Consider the following 24075-nt stretch of genomic DNA (forward strand, 5'->3'; position numbering starts at 1 on the left):
GTTGCAGCCTCGCATACTAAGCGAAGTCCTCCTAACTCCGGCTCGTCAAGAATGATACCTAATGCGACGCAGCCTCGCGGGCAAAGGTAAACATTCTTGACACCAAGAAAACTTCGGGATTGAGTTGGGCAACCTCTACTACGCGGCCTCGCGGTCGAAGTCGTATCCAACTCAATACCATCCTATGTATCCTAGTGCGGCCCAGGTCCAGCAACAGGTTGTGTGTGCAATAGTGTAGTGCAAGATGCAAGGCATGCACAATAGTTTAAATCAAACAACACTTCAATAGCTTGAATTTAAAACATTCATCCCTAACTCCAACCTGCAAGACAAGGGTTAGCAAAGACTACTCCCCTTATATCTCCCTATCTGCAAAAAACATTTAACACCTTAAATGTTAGGGACGTACCTGGGATCCCCGCTGCCAAACAAAAATCATTTTTCAAAAAGAAGAAAATTGGTCTAAGTCCACTAAGTGTTTTAACACAAGTCCCCAGCGGAGTCGCCAAGCTGTCGCGACCTAAATTTTTCGAGGTGTGAACCACCTAAAATTTGGTTAATGGATTATTAAGCCTAGACTTAATTCGGGCTCTCCCAAGCCCATACCAATTCGCGACTTAGGTTTGAATTCTTAACATGCAATTGATTTTTTAATCAGGAGTCGCCACTAATCTATTTTTTTAGTAGGTCGATTAGAAACCCAAGTAAAGTAACGGGAGTTTCACTTTACTCCTACGAACCAGAGACTATGGGTACGGGGACTTGGTTACACTAGATTTCTCTAATGCCCTTTCGGTACCATTCTTTTATTTTCAAAAAATGCTTTTGCAGGCAGCTTAAATTGATTTTAAATCTATTTTCCTAACATATGAGGTGATCATGCGGGTGCGCAATCCACCAATTTAACACCCAGATAAACAATAAATAAATTGCAAAAACTTACCTCAAAGCAACGAAAGCATCGCAGGTTAGGTTAAAAACCACATCAACAACCCCGAATATGGTTTCTAATTAACAAACAATTTCTTTTTGTTTTCACTTAATTAATAAAAATCATGCAATATGCAATACAATATTAACTAAATGACCTAATTCTAATGACATGCAATTTCTAATTAAATAGGCCTAGCAAAAATACTAAATGACATGCATCCCGGTGAATCTAGCCCTAATGACATGCATATGACATTTTTTTCTAGGAGAATGCATTTTATCATAAATAATAAAACTAATTTAACCTATGACATTTTTTTTGTATTTTTCAGGTGAAATGTGAAAATTACCTAATTAGATTAAGATCCTATTTAATTTATATTAGGAATTAGGTTGGGCCAAATCCTAATTTAAACTAAAACATTATCTTAACCAAAATAATCCTAAAATGCAATATATCTAGAAAATACCTAAACTTATAACAAATTAGGAAAAATATTATCCAGAATTGAACTAAATGCAATTTAGTCATAATATGCAATGACGTGCAAAATATGCTTTAACACTACATGACATATATATGATGATTCTTTTTGTTTAGTTTCGAAATTAATAATAATTAAACATGTAATCCAAATTAAAAATCTAGCAACCTAAATTGATTGATTTGATTTTTTTAATTTTTTTATTTTAAAATTCGAAATAAAATTCCTATTCTAAATATATGAATCCTAAATCATGCAATATTATAACTCAAACACATTTCAAGATAAATAAAGCAATCAAGACAAAACAGATCATCAAAAATATTACCTATCGTTCAGATCAATGGGTAATATTTCGCGATAAAATCGATAAATTGATCTTAAGCCTTAAAGATCAAAAAATATCAATTTTATTAAAACACTAATTATTTCATCTAAGGCCTTATAGATGAAATAAAAACTCTGGCGCGGTTGCGGAATCGGGTAATATGTTGGAATTTCCAATCATATACTAAAGGCTAATTATACTAAAAGGAATAAGATAAAATAAAATAAAATAAATAAAACAAACTAAAGAAAACTACCTAATGTGTTTTCTCTTTTATTTTATTTTTTCTCAAAATGGGCTTGGCAGCCGTAGGGTGGCGCTCGGACGGAGGACTCAGCAGCAGGTGCGGCGGCGTCGGGCTTGTGGGTCGCGGCGGCAATGGTGAACAGTGAGAGCTCGATTGCTGCGGAACAGTAATGGAGCGGAGCAGGCCTCAGGCTTCGAGATGCAGCGTCGGGTGTGCAGGCGCGGCGTCCGGTGAGTGGAGACGGGCGGCGAAGGCACCGGGTGCTTGGCTGAGGCGAGCGACGCGGCGGCGCGGCGAGGTTGGGAGCGGCAGGCTTCGGAGCTCCGGCGTCGGCTGGGCAGGAGCGCGGTCGTCGGGGCGCCTGGCGTTCGGTGCTGCTGGTGGTGCTGCAGTGGGTAAGGCGGCTCGGCTGTGGCACGGCTCGGGCCTACTCGCGGAGGGTGGAGCGTCGGGGCTTCGGTTCGTCGGGGTAGGGGCTCTGACCGAGGTGGAGGCACGCGAGGGATCGGCGATCGGCTCCGGCGTCGAGACTGGTCGCGACAGCAGGGAGCGGCTCGGCGTAAGGTCCTCACCGGAGATGCGGCGCCGGCGTGGCGGTGGCGGTGAACGGCGGTAATCGCACGGTGAGATGGAGCAGCTCTGGATAGTCGCGGATGGAGCAGCAACGGGCGTAGCAGATGGAGCAGCAACGTGGGCAGCAAGCTTGGGGAGACGATGAACAGTAGGGGTCAAATCACCCCCTTTTTTGCCCTTTTCTTCTGCCTTTACGCTTCTCTTTTGTCTCTTCTCCTTTTACGCTTCTCTTTTGTCTCTTCTCCTTCTTGTCAGACCCTTTTTGCTCTTTCTTTTTTGACTTTTTCTTTTCTTTTCTCCCCAAAACCGAAGGAAGGTCTCTCACCCTTTTGCTCTCCAATTTTCAAAAATCGCTCTCTCCCCGGCTCACGAAAATTATGGCTCCTTTTATAGTGATTTTCATATGGCCATTTTTATAGCAACTTTCAACTTTCCATCTTCTATCGCATTAAATTAAAGCTCGCAATCGGAACGCGATTTCGTCATCGCCGATCCTCTAAGATTTTTTTTATTTTGCAAAATTCTTGCATCTTATTCACTTGATTTTTCAATTGTTTCTACATTTATCAAAATCTGAATACTCATCAGAATTTCAAACTTCCATACATAATCAATCAAATCAATCTTCCCCATATTTATTTTTTCTTCCTTTTATTTGTTCAAAATGCAATTTTATTTTTCCAAAATTAGGTGTCAACAAACCTGCACAAAATGCATATCAAGCATACTCCTCAAATTGGGATACAAATGTTACACCGTGAAAGAATAATGATGGTAAGAAAGACTGAGTTTCCTTGCTAACTAATTATTCTCTCTAAACTCAAAAGGTTATTACAGAGTTTTGACTGAAGATAATTCTGGTAACTTTGATCAATCTATATCCTCTATCAAAAACTAACTGTTGAAAGAAACATGCGTCCAAAATTCTTTACTCTCATCCCACTACAATCCCTAAACAAAGAGAGCAAAGGTTCTTTCCATTTGTACCAAAGCTGATTTTCTGTACTTCAGGATACTCCATGTTGTTACAGCATGATGCCACCACATATAGATCCACTTTATCTAAAATCTGTGCTACGAGCTAAAAACAGTGTAGTATGCACCCATTATGCTATAAACAGGAAGATAACAAATGATTTCATACTCCCCCAAGAATATTCCACACAGGCAGAATTCACAAGCACCAGAGCATGAATTCGTAGATCAAAGCATCCTTCTCATACTATGCAATGGCCGTCTACAAAGACAACATGAGGTCGATACGGTAAAGCAGTGACCGTGGAGGAAATGCACGCATTGTACCAATCAGTAACTGTGTGAAAAGTTCGCATATTCAAAGCGGGTGATAAGAATTATTGGCTTCTCGATCCACTGCGGCTTCATGAGAGATAACGTTAGAGAGAGATAAAATGGAATGAAGAGCAGAGAAAACAGAGAGAAGAGTAGAAATATTCCACGTAAAATGATAGATAATCAGCTAGCAGGAAATAAAACCACCTGTCCAACCAGATCAGTCTAGACTCTAGATCCTCAAAACTTTTGTTCTCATCCTTCCCAGAATCTAGGAAATACATAATCAGCCAATTGCAATTTCAGTTTAGCCAGATTTTCAAGTGTTGCAATAACCATTGGTTCTACGCAGACATAATCAATGATGAATGGAAAGACCTACCGCAGAAGATTGCCAGTCCAACTGAATTTACCTGGAATCTAGATCTTTCCAATCTGTGTGGTTCCCATCTTTCCCAGAATCTAGGAGATAATTAATCACTTGTTAGCATATTCAGCTTTTCATTATCACTGATCCCCTAACTCTAATAGCACTCAATTAATTCCATATCAAAAAATGCAAAGCAATTGCATTGCACTCCCCTAACAAATATGACATAACTTCGGAGCTCCATAGCCATTGATCATCATCACATCCTTCTCTGCCATATAACTGTATAAAAGCGCAATGTCGAATTCCATTGACCATCAGTAAATTCCAGATTTCGATAAATTGGATTCTAAATGACACAACTAGAACAGAGACGAGGACAAACAGATCGATCGAAAGCATAACCTGATCGCGCCGCGACTCTCCTGGTTTGACAACACGAATCGACCCCATCAAATTACGAACCGGATGCCGCTTACCCTGGTCCACATAATTTTCCAAGAAATCATCGCTCGCGAGACTCTGCCCTCTCCTAAACCCCAACTTGCGGCCACCCCCGCCCTCGGCGATCTGGAACGCGCCGTCCTCCAACACCAGCATCTCCTCCTCCTCTTCGCTCCTCCCCATCACGCCGTCCAACCTGTCCCCTCCCACCGCCATCCCGATCCTCTCCCGCGACATCTTCGGCAGCCCTCCCCTCGCAGATGGAGCTCTCAAGCGTGAAGCACCGGAACCATGCTCCCCCGCGGCCTCCTCCTCTGCCGTCGACGGCGGAGAGGAGGTCGAGGTGGCGAGTGAAGCCGTTGCCGAAGGAGGCCTCGCAGGAGTGGGGGCCGGACGCTAGGGTTTGGGGAGCAGGGAGGTCGGAGGGGAGGAGGATCGGCCATCTTTTCAGGTGAATCGAAGTTGCCGTCGCGGTGTAGTGATTACAGATGATAATGCAAATTGACGGTAAAATTTAACATAATTTAATACAAAATAAATTTTGTGATATGTGTACCAATTTGGAACTTATGGTGGTCAAAAAATTAATTTGAGTTAAATTTGTTATATATATATATTAATTTAGGATTTTTCGTGATATTAACTCAAAATATTATTTCGAATAATCTTTTAATGCCAATGTCGTGGCAACCATACATAATGTGAAGCCGATAAGATTGGATCATTTGTTTCGGGTCCTTAGTTTGGAAAATATGGAAGGGACAAACATCTTATGCCCAGCATTCAATAGACTTAAGACATGACTAGGATTCCGAGTATGCAAGGAAAACTACTTTGCAATGGTCGTTTGAAGAAACAAGTCCATGTTGAGATAGAGAGAGAAAGATGGTGAAATCCTTAAGGTGGTGGTGCTACTTAAGAATGGAATCCACTATAGTGGAGATGGCCATTGATGTTTCCCAGCCATGGTGGAGTGCCACTTCTTTTAATGGGATTAGAACATATACACACACCGTTTATAGATTTATACTTAGAGTTAATATCATGAAAAATCTCAAATTGGTATATTTATGATAAATTTACTTCAAATTATTATTTTTGAATACAAAAACTCAAAATTGATATACATATGATAAATTTATCTTCCATTAATTTTCGTTTAATTTTATTGTCAAATTGTTGAGTTATATGATATATAGCAATTGACGAATATACTTGTTTAGGTTTTTATCCTCGGCTTGTCACAGGTGTATCGGTTTGTGATTTTTCGTGGTATTAATCTAATGGAAACTAATTGATAGTAAATTTGTTGCAAATGTATCCGTTTGAGTATTTTGTTGTTAAAAGATTAATTTGGGGTACATTTGTCACTTGTGTATCAATTTGGGGGTTTTTGTTGGTAAAAAAATTAGTTTATGATAAATTTGTCACATATGTACTAATTTACAGTTTTTCATGGTTTTAACCCCTATACTTATCATTAGTCACTAGTCCATACCTCATCTAGAGTAGCATGTGGAGGTGGCATTTCTCTTCGGTAATATGAGAAATAAGCCCATATTAGAATATATTGACACGGCACTTACCTTTTACCTCGTAAGTAGAGTAGAATTACATATGTATCTAATCTCAAAGCAAATAAAATTGTGACTACAAATAATCACGAATCTTGTAATAATCTTAACAAAGAGGTCGCTCGAGGACAATCCGCTTAGTGCCGAATTTACCGCCCTGCAAGATTAGAATGCACCGAATCAATGACAGGGTAGAAAAACAAAAGGTAGAAGGTATTTATAATTCTTTCCCTCAAAATGAATCGGACACGGCCAAATTCAATCATGGAGAATTCTACTGTCCCGATTGCTTTGATCAGAGATGAAGGGGATTCGGGACAGAGTGGTACCTGCAAATTCTACCTGCAAACACCGAAAGTTCGACATATGACTGGGTCAAGTCCTGTGAGACTGTCTTGCTCATTGGGTAAAAAACCATCATCGCTATTCCTGTTGGAGAAGCAAAAGCCATGTTAGCTGGTTTGGAACCGTTTGAAATCTGCCTACTTCAAATCACCAACGAGTTCTGATTTATGTGGTGGTGCTGAAGTTGACAGAGGAAGCAAAGATAACATTCCGTTTCCTGCCTTTCGAACTTCAGCGTCGATCCAAGCAATTTCATAATCCCCCTAGCTGTGTAACCCATCACTATCGTATACTCAAACAAGAAAAGAAACATGGCGATCAAGTTTTATGAAGATCAACTACAACCTGAGCTCACCTTTTAAGAATCACATTCCTTGTTGATTTCTCAGAAAGTTGTGCCAAATTGTCACGAAACAAGATTCAGAAGACATATATTTGCGGCATCACGATGGCTCGGAATACACAGCGTGTCTTAAACGTAACTTATAAGCAAATAAATCAGACTGACATCAATTGTTTCTTCGATTCAAAGAGCATAGAATTGAGGGCAGACATTTTTCACGCAGTCTTGCTTCAAATGCTCTGCTGCCTTGGCTGATCCTCGCACCATACCTCCAAAAGGTACAAAACATGAGTCTATACTCCAACAGATCATATAGATATATTTTGCAATGCAATTATGCTTAGTTGCAAAAGTACATCAACGTGATAACTATCATTTGACCAGCAAAATAAGTACTACAATCTTGTGAGTAAGGCCCTGCATGTTTTCATTTCTCAAAAGTGTTTATGAACAGATTTTGTGTTTTTTGCATTTGTTTGCGTTTCTGTTCTTTTTTTTTTTTTTCGTTCAAAAAAAAAGAATAGAAATGAGAAACAAAAAAAAATTGTTTCTTGTTCCAGAAACATTTTGAAGAAACGATTTTTTGTTTCTTGTTTCTTCTTCTCTCTCTTCTCTTTTCTTCCTCTTTTCTTCTTCTTTTCTCTTTGGCCGGCGACGCCGTCGAGGGTCGGCGACCTCGCCGGAGCGTCGCCGGCCTGGCGAGGCTCGGCCTCGCCTAGCCGAGGCTCGGCCTCGCCGCGTCGGCGACGCCGAGCCTCGCCTTGGCCGGGGCGAGCTCGGCTCGCTTAGATCCGGCGAGGCCGAGCCTCGCCGGGCCGGCGAGCCTCGCCGTGGCTGGGCAAGGCTGCCGCCCCATTGGCCGGGCATTGAGGCCGGCGATCGGCGAAAGAAGAAAAAAAAAAAGAAAGGAAAAAATGAAAAATAAAATAAAAATATTAAAAAATTAAAAGAAACAAAAAATGAACATAAATTTACCAAACGTGTTTCTATTCATTTTTATTCCCCGGAACAAGTTTACCAAACGCATCTTTTTATTCAAAAATTGTTCCTGAACGAAACACTTTTTTCTATTTCCTTTTACAATGGAACAGTTTTGAATAAAACGCGTTACCAAACGCGCCCTAAGTTGTATCTTCGATGAATTGCAAGCATCACCAGGTGAATCCTCACTGTGGATAGAAAGCAATGAGAAAAACTACTTCTTATTCCAGCAGGCATTATATATGCCTGCACGAACGCTAAGATGCTTTAGGATTCCGAACCATGACTGCCTTTGGAGCATAATAACATAGTTCGACATTGATACAGAGACCCGACAGTCTCTGGTCACCCTTCAAACTATTTAAAGCATGTAACCTTACAAGCTTTAGGGACATGGGTGACTCTTGATTTAATTGCTGCGCTGTCTGCACATCCCTTGAAGTCCATGTATGTCAATGAGCATTGGACTTGCACTGATACTACAAATCACAATGCATGTAGAAGGCAGATTCATCAAACAATTGAATAATTAATGTATGAATTAAACTCACCAATGCAATCTAATTACAGCACAAAGTAGAGATATGCCTCATTTGTTCCATATCTTCACAAAGTTAAAGGTTTTTGCAACCAAATTCATAAATAAAGACAGACTTGCACCAAGCGTTGCCAAGGGAGGAGGTTAGAAAAGGCTCAAAATTCAATTAATTTGTATTAAAATAAGGAAAAACGGAAATAATTACTCAATCACAGGGTGGTAGCATGCCATCAATATGCCGTGTCCTTTTTTTCTTAGGCTTCCGAAAAAAGAAGAAAAAAATAAATGAATCAATAAAACAAAGTGGTGCTTCCCTCCATCTTGAAAGTGCTTTATAGGAGGTAATGTGAGATGTGGCTTTACTCTAGTTGTCGGAAGCCATGCATGCCATGCATCACTTGTGGCAGAACTCACTTCCAGTTAGTTCAGTCGAAACAACTTTTGAGGGCTTCGAAATAGCAGGTCGTTCATCAAGTTTTCCATCCATGTCGCTCACAAACTGCAAAAACGCATAAGCAATCCAGTCAAATATCCGAAGCTGCTTTAGCACCATGGGAGGTTAAAAATGATGTATCAAAACACTACTGTACTAAAGATGACAATGAGAGAAAAGACTCAATTCAACTGAAGAGTTTCATTAGGATAGCTCCCTTCGCTGAAAGAACCGTATTTTGTTCCAACCAGGGGATCTATCTTGCGGCAAAATCAGTTCTGCTGGACTTAGTAATGCTTGCTCTGTACAAAATTCATGTCCCACTGTGCTAGCATAGGTTACAAGGGATAATCAAATATCATTCTTTGGCATGAAATAAGCATTGCGTGTGCAAAGCTCTAACCCATACTAATCACATTCTTCAACCCATCATCCCACTTTGTTTTGTTCTGTTTCTTTTCCATCCTTCTTCTGGATCATTTAGCAGAAGTGATGTTTTATGCGGCGCTAAGGAAACGCGCATACTTGAAAGAACCATTAACAAGATATTGAGTCAACAAACTCCAAGACATAATCTACATAGCTTGTTCAGGTGGGAAGTTCAAATGATAAAGCTGAGAATCTCCAATTGTAATAGCATACTTACAGGCAGAGCCCCTTCACCAAAATCCTCCTACTCAGAGGCATTCTAATAAAAAGGAAACATAGGTACTGCACAGCGGTGGAACAAATCCACCACTTAAAACGTCACGGTATCTGCCTCCGTGCGAATTAGCTGCAGCCGAGAAACAACAACAAACATCAAAATAGGACAGAAATAATGTAGAGCCGAAAAATTGTGTACACTGTTAATCTTTCTCTACATAAAAAGATTGTGCAGGGCAAGAGCCATTCAAGGTGAAGCTTCATGGCGTAGTGATACTGGAGGATATCCCGCACCCGATAAACATTTTACACCGCCAATTGAAATGAAGAGAGTAGCGCGTTAACTATCGGAATTGAAACATGCGAAATCGCAGAGAGAGAGAGAAAGAGAGAGAGAACTACGAGCAGGAGGAGGGATAAGGAGCAACCGCGTCATCTTAGACGTGGCTAATATTACACAATTTTCCGAGGATCTTTCCTTTTATCAACCGCTGACAGACGATTCATATATGAACATGCAACTGGTTACTGGGTTGTTTTTTATTTCCAGAGAAGCATAAGGATCCATGGTCGCCATAAAAAAGTCTTTAGCAGACAATTGGTAAATCACACCACTTTAGCCTTGATGATATCATCATTTAATGAGAAAATTATAAATAAGGGCCCGAAATGGGTAATTTTTTCAAAAGAGTGTCCGAAATAAACTTTCATGTCAAATAAAGACTGGAATGGCCACATTTGTCTCAAATAAGGACCTCACCTCACCAGCCAACCAAATGTGAATTTTTCGGCTATCGGAATGTGGGCATTTTTGTCATAAAAAATATATGAATAGAAAAATATAAGCCCTAAAATTCAGAAAAACAACAAATTGCTTTGTTGTCTTCTTTCCTTCCCATCTTCTTCGTTACCTTTGGAGATCACCCATGGCCTCCGACGCCATACGCGCAACCTGGGTCACCATGGTCCATCACCACCGGATCTCTTCAGATACTTCTTGACCGGCATCAGACTCACCTCCAGATCTCTAACAGGTAGCTTCCGGGGATTAGGTCGTTGAAGTGCAACTGGCGAGCTTTCAACCTCCTTAACACCTTTGTGCACGAGATCCTTACCAGCCTTTCTCAGTCTTCAAGGATGTGGCAGATGGCCGAAGCAAAGACCTTCGTGTTCCAGGCAGAGATCAACTATCTCCTAAGCTTGATTACCAACACTTTCTGCAACAACAAGGAGTTCCTTCGCGAACTAATCCACAACTGATCTCATGTACGTCTCTCTGCCTCCTTTTGTTTATTTATTAGTGCTTGTCCGTGATTGTATCCGTGCCCTGCATTGCATTGAGGTCGCTTAGTGAATGGGACACCTGGTGTGGAACGAGTTTGAAGGTTAAAAGATTAAGAACTAGTCATTTTGAAAGTCGATAGCTCGTAGATTGGTCAAATTTACTATCGTCTTGAATTACTTGCATCGACTTGGGAAGAACTAGTCAGTTATAATGGAAGTTCGTAATATTCAGTCATAGACCAAGAGACAGTTGTCCCCTGCGTCTTCAGGCCCTTGAACGAATTTCTGACTTTGGTGTATAGCTGTCAACTACTGCTCTGGCTCTTTGTTTTAAGCGGATCTTGTGAGTAACCTGGGATCGCAAGGCCTGGGACCAAGGAATATATGGAATCATTGCAAGCCGGTGCTGATGTTAGCATGATTGGAAAATTTGATGTTGAGTTTTACTCAGCTTACCTCGTGACTGAGAAAGTTATTGTGACCATTAAGCACAATGACGACTAGAAATAATTCTGGGAATCGCAGGCTAAAGTTTCCTTCACTCTCACAAGGGACGTCAGTAAAGAGCAACTTGGCAGAGGAACCAAAGTGAGAAGATGAAGAAACAGAACTGAAGAACTGAAGAACTGAAGAACTTGACAATGTGAAGAAGGAGAGATATATCGAAGAACTGAAGATCAATCAAGAAGCTTTGATTTCATGTATTTCAATACGATTGTAATACAGTCTCTGTATATCTTGAATCTTCAATGAACAAGGAAGATTTGAACTTCTAAACTTTACACACGCTCTTTCTCTCTATCTCTTGTTCGTCTGTAAAATGCAAAACATTCGTTTGCAGAAATCTTCTATCTATCTTTCTGCATTCTCTCGCTTAGCTACCAAATGATTCTGCTAAGACTCCTTATATATTTTTCCTATAGAAGAAGACGAAGATACAACAGAAAAACTGAAATTCACAAGACTGTTTTTCAATCTGTTTTACTTCTCAACTGAATAACTGCTCACGAGTCTTCATGAGTTGGCAATCCTTGTCGGTCTTCATCGCAAATTCTTAACCGTTGATGATGATCCATATCACTCTTTATCACGATCGTTTATTTGAGTTGTCATGTCTTCTCCAGTCTGTGTTATTTACTTTGTTGCTTTGCAGCTCTCCCTTCTTTCTAATCTCAGCCTCTGTTATTTCTCCTTTAATATCAGTCGGTGTTTTTGATTTATACTCCTTAACACAAAGTCCCACCGTTCCTCAAGGAGGATGAAGTAGGATACTTTCCAATCTTCAATTGAATTATGTAGCATTTGTGTGCTTTTAGCAGAGTAACATAGTGGTCTCAACGGGTACTGAGTATAATTGATGTTAAGTTGGATTATTTGGAGGAGAGAAAAATCAAGGACCTTGTGAAGAAGCATTTCGACTTACTCAGTTACCCCATTTATGAATATGCTATGGGCCAATTGAAGGAATATGATGGGAAGAAGCTGGTCTCAGTCCCTAATGAGGGACTGAAACTTGACGACAAGACTGAAGAGGAGAAGAAAAAGAAGTCTTGCAAGAACCTGTGCAAGACCATTAAGGACATTCTCCGGGACAAGGTGGAAGGTTGTCATCTCCGACAGAATTGTGGTCTCGCCTTGCTGCCTGGTGACTAGAGAGTATGGGAGGCAAACATAAAAAGAATCGTGAAGGCTCAGGCCCTCAAAGACAACTGCATGGGCTCCTACATGTCGAGCAAGAAGACTATGGAAATTAATCTTGACAATGTAATCAAGGAGGAGTTGAGGAAGATACCCAAGGCCGATAAGAATGACAAGTCGAGGAAGAGAATATTCACTAAATTTTTTATAAATCAAGATGTATCTTTTGGATTGGGAGAAGTGATAATTATGCCAAGCTCTATCTATTGATGTTTACATATCTTCCACCTTGTGAATTAGTGGTGCAATTACTGAAGTTCCCTATATCTATTTACCTGAGGACCTTAATAATTGTTTTTCATCACATTTGTAGCATCGATTCTCCATTTGTAATTTTTCAGATTTTGGCTTATTTCACAAAGAAATCACATTAACACAAACAATAAGGTGAACCAATAATGGGTTGTTCATTTGTTGACATTGCCCGAAGCTAGCTTTTTTCTTTGTCTCCGTACCTTGCTTGAATTCTTCAATATTAGTAACTTGGACCAAAGCGAGAATGCCCAGAAATGAGCAGAGCAGAGCAAGACAGTTTGTGTATGAGCAAGACAGTGGCAATGGCAACAATCAAATATGTTATTGCCAGAGAAAGCAAAACTTGGATACAAAGAAACTTAAAATTGTACAAATCGACATGGAGCTCCTATCTGAATCAGTGAAAACTCAGTTGGGAACTCCAGCCTATATACTGACTATCTAGGCAACTATATAACCCCATGTTATTCCTTCCGGTAACATACATACAAGAATGACCCCATATGTAACTATAAATAGACCAAGACCGTGATGGGCTACTCCCCACAACTAAATGATAGAATGTCCCGACAATCTTATAACCCCATAATGGACCCTTTTGGTTTGCTGGCCACGGGTGTGTAAGCGACTGGCGATCCACCATTGGCAAGGACTAATTGATCTCTTTTTACATCTCCCTACTCAAATTACACGATAATGTTGGGTTGATCATTGCAAGGGTGCGCTCTGCTGCCAATCTGAGCATCTATCTCATAAGTTGACAGCAACCACCTCTGAAACAATTCAATTAACATAGGTAAAAACAGAGTTGCATGCCAACAAAAGGCACACATTTCACAAAACTCATTAGTATCATTAATTGTGCCAAGCAGAAAAAATTCAAAAGCAGTTTAACTGGAAACCATATTAAAAACCACTACTGAGGGTCTACAACAATATAAGAGAATTTCAAGTAAATCATAATCGAAATAGTATGAATGTTCATCAGTAAGTGCCCCAGACCAAAAACAAATAAAATACTGAAATGTGTCTGTGTGAGTTGTGTTTGCCGCGTGCACATGTGGCATATCCTCAAAATCTGGGCTTGAATTAAATGGTTATTTTTTTGGCAGAAAACAGAACCACATAAATGATATAGGCATGCACACGGTCAGATCGAGATGTTTAAAGCCAAAAGACAAGTAATTAGTCCTCCAGGATAAGAAGCTCAAAGATAGACAAGTTACGGCGAGGATATTGCCCATACCCCATTAAATGTTTTATGCTTTTCTTAATTCAGTCATTTCCTGGTTAATTTGGAATTGCTAATGCGAGATACTTGATTTACCTCCAATTCATTCCACACGCCAGAAGCCTTGAACTAATCCGCTTCACACATTCACTCTTTAACCTTGACTGTTTAGCTGTTTCTCACTAAATCTTAAAGGTCTTATAGTTCATATAAAACTTCTGTCTAATTATCAACTAGAACTCTAGTTCTAAGAAATACATGCATCACAAATTGCTAACAGAGCCTTAACTCCTGGTTGAGGAAGTGACCAACAAAAGAGGTCCCAAAATCTGGAAGAGCAGAAGAGCACGTACTATTTAAACTTCTATATGACCCTTATAATAAGACGCATATTTTTCAATTTCTGCACATGATCAGAGGTGTTCCGGTCAGAGACACTGCCAATAAAATTGCATACCTGTTAGTATAAAATGCAGATGAATGAAACTGCCAACATAAGAAGCTTCGACTCCACATTTAGGATGCAAAGACCACTGGTTGAGCAAGAGAAAGAGTAATTATGAAGAAAGAGAGTGGGTGAGTGAGAACGCAGCAATTGTAAAGGAAGGAAGAAGATGGGAACATACGAAGACTGGGAAAGGCCGGTGTGGGCAGTGAGGGTCTCATGCACATAGGTGTTGAGGAGGTTGAAGGAGCTAGTCGCACTATCTGGCGGTGAATCCGACACCGATCAAGAAGTATCTGAAGAGATACGGCGGTGATGGTGAACTAGGTCGTGCGTATGGCATCGGAGATCATGGACCATGGGTGTTCTCCGAAGGTAATGAAGAAGATGGGAAGAGAAGAAGAAAAAAAAGTAATTTGTTGTTTTTCTGAATTTTAGGGCTTATATTTTTCTACTTGTACATCTTTTTATGACAAAAATACCCATGTTCCAATGGCCGGAAAAATAACATTTGGCCAGCTGGCGAGGTGAGGTCCTTATTTTAGATAGATGTGGTTACTTCATATCCTTATCTAACACAAGATACATTCCATGCCTTTTTTTGAGAAAATAGCCCCACTTTGGGTCCTTATTTGTAGTTTCCCTTCATTCTCTTCTTTTCCAAAAAAAGATGCAAAATAATTAAGCCCCAGATTGCCAATAGACGAATTTGTGATTTATTCCCATTAAGGAAATATGGATATCCAGTTCACCTAAGTCATTCCATTCCAATCTTTGCAAAAAATTTAAAAAAAAAAAATGATTCTTCTTTATGTTTTCCGTGTCACGGCTAACATAAGGTAGTGAATCAAGAGGAAATCACTATCTTTGACCATCAAAGTTCTGAATTATACAAAATATAATTAGTACCTTTGATCATCGATTTTCTTTTCGTGAATAGATGTAATTATAATGCATCCTATGAACAAAATTTCAGAATTCTACTTACAAATTCATTGAAAACTCATTAGATTGATGATAAAGAGTCTTTGTACCGACAAGATTAAAGAAGCGTCTCAATCCAAAAAGTAAAATAAAATAAATTGCTACGGATACAACTTTTTCAAATCACAAATGAATCATCACAAATTTCGAATCAAAATAAAATTCTAAGAAGCAACACAATTTTTTTCCTTATGCCTCCAAAAAAAAGTTGAGTGCAAACAAATGAATAAAACCTTGATAAAGATGTCCAATTTCCCTTGGACGACGCTCTTGGCATGGCTGGCATATACAATTTGCTCTTCATCTACAAGTCGGCGCTCTTTCCAACCATGGTGAGGAATGTGGTTCATGGCTGTGAAGCTCAGGCGGCGCAAATGGGTGTGATTTTGGTGCCTTTCGTGGCGGTTCTAGGAGGCAGCTTCCCATTTGCGGTCTTTGTGGTTTTTGCCATTCTGTGAGGATTACTAGCGTTTCACCTGTCAGCCTCCGTATGATACAATGGCTGGAATGGAAGCTGGGGAGAGTGCATGCACCAGTGTATGAAGGAATTCAATTCTCTTACTTTGAACTAAACTTGATTAATGTAGACTTAAATGACTGTTCTTGATCCTAGAATTTTCCATCCTTTGAAAAGAATTGAAGGGTCACGTACGGTCATAGGAGCATTGACTACAGGAACACATGATCACTTCTTTCTTTTGTCTTCTTGGTTATGCCTTTTGGACCTGAGAAAGCAGGATGACTGAATCTGTCTCTGAGCAAGCGGAGAATGCTTGCAAGAGTATATCTTTCAACTAGGTTGTGTTGCCTTAAAGCAGTTGCCATCACATGATTAAAACGCATTGTACTGAACTTTGACTCATAGTTGTTTCCAGTTTAAGGCACTGTACTCCACATAATGAAACTGTCAATTTCATTGACTTGCTAGTATTAGGCTATGCTGTTCACGGCAACACATGGTTAGCTTACAATTCAGTGACTTCTAAGGGATCAGAATCACTAATCTGGTCATAAATATGTTCAAGAAGAAAACATATGTCTAACTATTATGCCACTAATGATTTTACTTTGATCCTTTTAGTTAAGCTTCTAATTTGTGAATGTGAATGTCCGCCTTTATGCAAGAGCATAGACCCCACCAGTTTTTTGAAAGTAAAAGGCTGAGTATGCTGCAAGACCAGGGCTTAAGGGACTGCCCTCATTAGGTGGTACAACCAACCCTATGCTGAACATGCAGAAAACCGCATCTCTCAGACAAGGGAAAAGTTTCTGCTTTTACTATCACGCCTTTTCTAATTAAGCTCATATTTTTAATATGTTTAATCGAGTCCTCCTACTTTCATAAGTTTCTTAATAAACTCTTACCAAATATGACCAAATTCAGTGGACATGGTCTTCGGACGGCACCAAAGTACGATGATGATAACATATGTGGATGCCCACGTGGACGTTTTAGGAAAATATTTTCAATGTAGACAATGTCAAAGATTGATGTGGATAAAATTTAGTCAATGTAAACCCCATGTGCATGTCCACATTACAAAAATTTGTCCACATCATACTACGTTGTTGTACGAGGCCATGTTGGCTGGATTCAGCCAAATTTAATATCAAAGAGACTTGATTAGAAAGCTAGTAAAAGTAGAAGGGCTTAATTAGACAAATTAAAAGAAAAAGGATTAGAAAAAGCATTAAAATATTGAGGTAAAAAGTAGAAATTTCCCGTTAGCCATGTCAACGGAAATAAACGATAGCATATTGAATACACATGCTACATAGATACACCAGACATTTGCAAGATGGTGACTCTAAAATCAAACCTGTTGAGACATGAGAGAGTATCTATTCAAGCAACAAAAACAAAGGCAAGTGACAAGTAGGGATGACAAACCGAGAAATATAGAAAGAGATATGCTTATCGCATATACGAAAAGAAGGCATAAATAAATTAAGCATATATCATTATAGGAACCGGAGGTACTTCAAAAATCAATCGAGCAGGACCACGTAGTGATGGCAATAACTTTGACATCTACTGCTGTTAGAAGACAATTCATCCTCAGCTGATCATCTGCCGCTCCACCAGTCTAGGTGTAGAACAATTAAATTTCGTTAGTCATTTGCAAAGGGCGTCATCGTCCTCTATAAAATATCGTGCCACATGACTATTAATGAAAAATCTATCAACATATGTATGTCAATGCATTTCGAGAGAGCTTACATAAACATGATCTCTGGCCCATTCGCTTAATGACACCTAAAAAGGAGAAAATCTAATTTGCATTGATTTAATTTTTTTATTACAGTACAACGATTAATTTAAAAACCAAAAAGGAGTTTGAAATTGAAAATAGGAGTACTGGATGAGATAAAATAGAAAAGGCAACAAAAAAAAAAAAAAAAAAAAAGCAGTTGACATGCTCTCTCATACCGTCCCAACTAACAAAGTATAACTTAAGAATTAGACATTGCTACACCATCCTTTGCTCGATTGATGTTTAAAGTACCTCTGAACCTTGTGATGACAGATGCTTAATTTATGCCTTCTTTTCCCATCTATGATAATTATGTCTTGTTTCTGAATTTCACGGTTTGTATTTTCCCTTATTTCTACCCCCATTAAGCATTTCTCTTTCTATATCTCTCACCCCCGCTTGAATGAATCGTGTAAAGAATTGATATGGATATGAATTAGATGATCTACATAGAGTTAATATAATCTATCATGGGAGGTGCTTTTTGATAGTGCTAGTATGAACACCTAAATTGGGGTAAATAGGTGTAAAGAAAATTTTCGCGCAAAGTAGTAAAGTTATTTTGCTTTTGAAACTAAGTCTGAAAGACAACAGACTTTGAGCAAGTTAAGACTTTAGCAGTTAAATAGAACTACAAAAAAATAAATGAGTTTAGGGAATAGAATAAGAACACAAAATTTATAGTGATTCGGCTTAGAACAAGCCTACGTCCACTCTCCCACGCCGGCAGCTTTCGGGCTGGATTCCACTATGAATCAAAAGAGTATTTACAGTCTTGTAATCTCGACTTCACAGTGAAGAGTTTGCTTCTCTTTCATGAAGTCACAATATGAATCACTCTCTCTTTTGAGTACAATTTTCAGCTTAGAATATCGAATAACAAGAAATTGAAAAGTTTCAGACTTTGAAATTTTTTTTTCGCGCACTCTATCGAATGACAAAGGTATCTCCTTAAATACTCATTCATGCCTTCATAACCGTTGGCACTTTTTAATGAAATTCTTCCAATCAATCCATTGGACAAAATCGATCAAGGAGATCTTCGAGCCATTGAAGATTGTGCTGAAAGTCCGTCAATCATATTCGCCTATACAATCAGGATTTTGATTTCCATAAGTAGATTCTTTCCAAAATTACTTGTCTTCAAAAGGATTTGGTGTATCTAAATCGATTTGAATGAAGATAACCAATCTTCGTAGCTATTGATTCCAACCAGAAAGTCATATAAATCCTGTAATAACCAAGGCTTTGGAAGAATTGAAGATAATCCTGAATCTGACTTCGTCTTCATTTTTCATCATGTTTAGTCTGGAATTCGTCAGTGAGGGTAGACTTTGACACTAAAGTATGGTAATCTTCAGACTTTGACATTAAAGTCTGAAAATCTTCATAACAGACTTCGGATAAATATTGTCAGCTTCAAAACATCAAGGAGTTTTCTCCAACACTTTCGGTTTGTTGCAGACTAGTGGCTATTTCACCCGACACAGAGCGCATGATGCTAGCTTTAATGGCATCCGCAATGTTGACCGTCTTAGAAATCATCTGAGCAGCCAACTTGTAATTAATGCTCTCGAGGAAGGTTGTCGTGCAGAAACCCATTCTGACTGGAGCAGAGCTCCAAATATCCTGTCCTTTGGTACTCGGAAAGGTCGGAGTCCATACCCGTGCCATTTTCGACCAAAAGGAAAAAGTACTTGTGCCATTGACAAGTACGGTCAGATGCTGTTGCTTGTTGCCGATCCGCAATCAATGACAGATATTGAGTTTGGGAGTCTAGTCCCATGTGAGGCATCTGGACCGACCTGGTCGCCCAACTCGGAGGCTGATCTGGCGTGCAGGGGGATTAGTCTCCAAGAACATTAAGCTTTTGTTCGAGCATTGTCTAGAGGTGTTTCTTGTGTAACAGGCCTTGAGCTCAGGGACTTCTCATTGGGTATGACTTCCTTGTTCTTTTAGCATTTTGGGAACATTGGAACATTAGTTTCAAAAATCAAGTAATATACGAGAGCTCCGATGCTTCTTGAAGAATTCCTTGATAAGCAAGCTGGCCGTCGTCTCCTTTGTTAATGAGGCATCAGGAATGTAAGATTATATGCAGTGATATGCAGCATCTGAACTGCTCAACAGTCCCATCTTTTAGTGCTTACATAATAATTGTGTATAAAGCAAACGTACCACCTGTAACAAGACAACATTCTATTATAATAATGCAATGAAAAGCCATAGCATTGACAAATTTGTAGTGCCTAAGAAGTAATGGGCCAGAACGGGCACCTTCACCATTGTCATTCGCTGGTAAGACAAATATCATGTATTCGCAGGTGGGAACGATAGAAGTCCAGATTACCAAAGAAAGGATCTCAAAGATCTCGCCATCTTCTTTGTGGTCTCTCAAGCTATCAGAGAATGTGTTTCCGCAGACATATCTCGGGGATATGCTTGAATCTCTGTATATTAATCCGGAACTCTGGTAAGCAAGACGGAGGGTTGTCTTGGAGAACTTCTGTTGAAGTTTGCAAATATGAAAGGTATCATTTTACTAACTTCATGAATGAGAGGAGAGGATAGATAAGCAAAATTAACCATCAGATTATTGGAAGAAAGGAACATTCTGAGCTCGATAAAGTTGGTGCGTGGAAAAGCATTTTGACGACAATAAATTGCAAAGCGAATGGAGAACACCAGAATTACTGAAGTCCTATAAATCACAATGCGCAACCAACGAGGATAATGTGGATTCAGTTAAGATAACGAAACCAACTTCACTAATAGGAGAGAGCAAGCTAGCAGTTAAATTTCCATACCGAAAAACCTATGAAAACAGGGAAATATTCCTCTAAAAGAGCTCGAAAAGAGTGGCACGTACAACTCGAGATTCGTTGGACACAGAGTTGGGCTGAGTGTCATCTTGTGTTGCTCTTGCAGATTGGGGACATTCTCGATTTGCATTTGGTCATCTAGATTTCTAGACACAATAATACTAAATAGAATATGGTATTTACATCCGGGGATTTATTTATATCCAACCTACCATTTGGCGAATCACAATTATAAAATCGGATATTTTCACATCCTATTATCTTCAATTTTTGTATGCATGACATATTGGTGCAAATAAACCAAAAAATTACACAAACGAAGATGATAAGAGTCTCTAAAATATGCTCTTGCCTATTTCATTTTTATTTGCTTTTTTTTCCTTTTTTTCTTTTTAAAATGAATAAAAAAAAATATTATTGTTATTTTTTGTTATTTTGAACTTTTTATATTAAAATTCAAATATTATTTAATTTTATTAATTTTAAAAGTTTGTTATCCAAGAAAATAAACTTTTATACTATTAATATTAGAATATCACATTCACCTTTATTCTATCTCCCCATGGGATGATGTTATCCAGACTATATCACTTTTTATATCTAATTGTATCATATTTTTGGCATGAACAAAACATAAAATAGGATAAATTCTATCATATTCTGAATTTTATTCTGAACCCCAAACGTTACTGTGTGGTTTCTTCTGTCGTCTTTCCTGTTCCTTCTTTCATCACGCCGTTGCATGCCGCTTCATATTTGGCTGTCATCGGAGTCAAGGGTGTGTGCTCAGGGGCTGAAGGACCAAATCGACACCAGAGATTAGTAATTGGACCGGAGCTTCAGTCCCCTCCTCCTCCTCATACGTTATATTTTACCCTCATTGTGCAATTGCATGCCTGTATGAATTTTCTATTGCAACTCATCATGCCCTATCCTAGGATTTAACCGTGCAATCTACTTAAATTCGCCGATCTTCTAATTCCGTAAGAAACATAGAACACTTCAATTGTTTAATCGGCCAATATGGAACAAGAAAATACGCAGTGATCATGTCTGGTCTTGTTTCTGGACCTTTTTTCCGGTAGGCATTCCCCAATCACATAAGATGGTTAATGTTTCCGGCGAGCAAAGAGCGCAGATTTTTATTGGGTTTATCAACAATAAGTTACATAATTGGCTCGACCAGTGGCTTCCACTTCAGTTGTTCTCAACTCCAACTAGCTTTGAAAGCCATTGGTCAAGCCACACTAGGCGCGTCCAAACTGGATAGTCTACCGTCCATCCTTAGAATTGATTGACATTAAAAGAAATCAAGCAAATTGAAGAACTTGAGGATGCAGGTGAGCCCGGCCACGAAATAATGCTGTAATCAGACACGAGAGGATTGACATTAAAACAAATCAAGCAAATTGAAGGCCTGAGGGTGCCGCCGAACCCGGGCCATGAAATAATGCTGTAATCAGAACGAGAGGGAGGGAGGGAGGCAGGTTTTTATGTGAAATGCTACTATGTAAAGCTTTGAATCAATGTATAACAACTTGTCAATTCAATTTAGATGCAGAGATCGAGGCACACAACCGTATCGCACAGATTGCTGCTTGTAAAAAAAAGTTCACTTGATTAGTGAACTTCCTTTGCGAGTGGACTGACTTAGGAGATGGTTAGTTATATCTATAGTTTCAATCTCATGTACTAAAATGGGGAACATCGTTTCATAGTCTTAAAGAAGTGCCGGAGGGCATGGAGATGTTGGTAAACCCAAGGTACCTCACCCTAGATGGCACAAAGACCGAGACATTACCAAAGAGAATGTTGGAAAAGCTGGTGAACTTGCAATCTATTGCGATTGAAAAGTTGAGGACACGAAGGTAAAATTAACGGGGGTGGAGGAACTTATTGTTTTGTTGCCAATGTGGAAACGTTCAATGTAGGAGTGGGTATCTCAAGCGCAATAGTTGTCGATGGTTCAGGCTTGTGATGGGTGCACTAGACGATTGCCGCCTTTGATTTATGGATGAGACAGAGAGGAGTATACTCATCAATAGTTGCAACCATATCGCTGTGAGTGTAGACAGAACAAGTGGAGACGGCTACGCTCTGCTACCGAAAAGTGTGCAATCATTGGAATTGTCGAGTTGTCATAAAATGAAGAGAGTGATGGAATGGAAGTGGCTGTCCACTCCTTCCAAATCTGAAGATGATTATAACAAATGGTTGTGAGAAATTAAAGGAGATAACACGTGGGCATTGCCAAGCGGAACCACTTATTGCCTTACATATCTCTGAGTAAATGGATGCAATAGCATGAAGAGGGTGCTGCTGACGCAAGACATGTAGCTCCACCTCCCTTTCCTCCACGTGATATCAATCAAAGACTGCAAGAGCATAGATGTGATAATAGGCACTGTTGCCAAAACGACGCGCTATTCCTCTCCAAAGTTATTGCACCTGCTTCTGCAGAATCTTCTAGAGCTGAAGAGCATATGTGATGGAACCACGGGTTGCAACTCCCTTAGGTGGATCTTTATAGACAATTGTCTGAAACTGGAGAGAATTCCCTTGCAGCTGCCCCTGCTCCACAATGGGCTCCCTTCTCCTCCCCCTTCTCTTCGAGAGATTCAGATAAATCAACAGACGTGGTAGTCACTGGAGTGGGATCATCCCCTTGCCCATTCTTCACTTGAACACTTCGTCAAGTTTCTTGGTAAGTTACTCGCAAATTTTACTTCTTCTTTTATCCTTTCCATCTCCCTTGGTCCCTTCTAAGGATCGATCCTCCTGCGGTATGGGAAGTTCATTTTTTTCCTAACTTTTACAGCAAGTGTTATTCCAAATAACTGTGCTACACACTGGTATATGAATTCTATTCCAGCTCGAAAGTGTAGCATAATGGTCATATTATTATAAACGTTAGTTGTTTTGGCGTTGTTAAAAAATTAGAAAGAAAAAAAAAAACCCTTGACTTTAAATGAATAACGATGGCCTTAGTCCTTCCTCTTTTCTTTTTTCTTTTTGGCCAAGGGACTCTTTGTACATTTAAAAGATGTTTCTCACACCGATTTTACAAGAAAAGCCATTCTGAGTATACAAAAATATTGCATATGCTGATATACAAATCCCTCTGTCATAGGTAACCAGTTTTTGTGGTCACGAGATGATCACAGCATAGAGAGAGCGAAGGATTAGTGGCTGCAGAATTCTCACACAAAAAAATTGAACATGACACCCTTGTTGGAAAGATGCTAAAGCCTAGTAAAAGTAAAACTCGATTAGGAAGTTCTACTTTATTGGTTGGGATAGTTTAAGAGAGCATGTCAAACGCTTTTTACCTTTCTTTATGTTGCCTTTTCTATTTTACCTCATCCAGTATTTCTATTTTTTGTTGCCTTTTCTCAACTGCAAGTGACTAACAAAAAAAAAAAAAAATCTCTCTCTTCCACTTATCCTAGTTGCACTCTTCAAAATCGGGGAGTCGGTTCTCTCTCGTTTTGCAGAGCAGTCTCTACCGCCATGGTAGTTTTAACCTCTAAACCCTAATCTCTGACCTTCTTCTTCACTCCTACTCTCTTGTT

The 24075-nt window shown here is 39.4% G+C and overlaps 2 protein-coding genes and 2 long non-coding RNA genes across 4 annotated transcripts in view; 1 reads left to right on the top strand and 3 right to left on the bottom strand.

Annotated features, from left to right (window-relative positions):
• Positions 1-3265: 3265 nt before the first annotated feature.
• On the bottom strand, positions 3266-5148 carry LOC108960439 (beta-1,2-xylosyltransferase-like). Its single transcript, XM_039315186.1, has 2 exons — positions 4632-5148; positions 3266-4508 (listed from the first exon to the last, which is right to left on the bottom strand). Exons 1-2 carry the CDS (start codon positions 4905-4907, stop codon positions 4395-4397), a joined length of 390 nt encoding a protein of 129 aa, XP_039171120.1. The 5' UTR covers positions 4908-5148; the 3' UTR covers positions 3266-4394.
• A 5245-nt stretch (positions 5149-10393) lies between these two features.
• Positions 10394-11614, top strand: LOC120295002. The gene is made up of 2 exons (XR_005552371.1): positions 10394-10795; positions 11339-11614. It is a non-coding gene; the product is annotated as an uncharacterized LOC120295002 (long non-coding RNA).
• A 1547-nt stretch (positions 11615-13161) lies between these two features.
• LOC108960441 lies at positions 13162-14833 on the bottom strand. The gene is made up of 3 exons (XR_001988244.2): positions 14624-14833; positions 14455-14530; positions 13162-13539 (listed from the first exon to the last, which is right to left on the bottom strand). It is a non-coding gene; the product is annotated as an uncharacterized LOC108960441 (long non-coding RNA).
• An 8794-nt stretch (positions 14834-23627) lies between these two features.
• Positions 23628-24075, bottom strand: part of LOC104448374 (G-type lectin S-receptor-like serine/threonine-protein kinase SD1-1) — a 3812-nt gene continuing 3364 nt past the window's right edge. Inside the window, exon 5 of the mRNA XM_039314336.1 lies at positions 23628-23692. Coding sequence (XP_039170270.1) covers positions 23628-23692 — 65 coding nt within the window. The remainder of the gene's footprint in view (positions 23693-24075) is intronic.

Source organism: Eucalyptus grandis, chromosome 6 (assembly GCF_016545825.1).
Source record: "Eucalyptus grandis isolate ANBG69807.140 chromosome 6, ASM1654582v1, whole genome shotgun sequence".
Classification (NCBI taxonomy): Eukaryota; Viridiplantae; Streptophyta; class Magnoliopsida; order Myrtales; family Myrtaceae; genus Eucalyptus; species Eucalyptus grandis.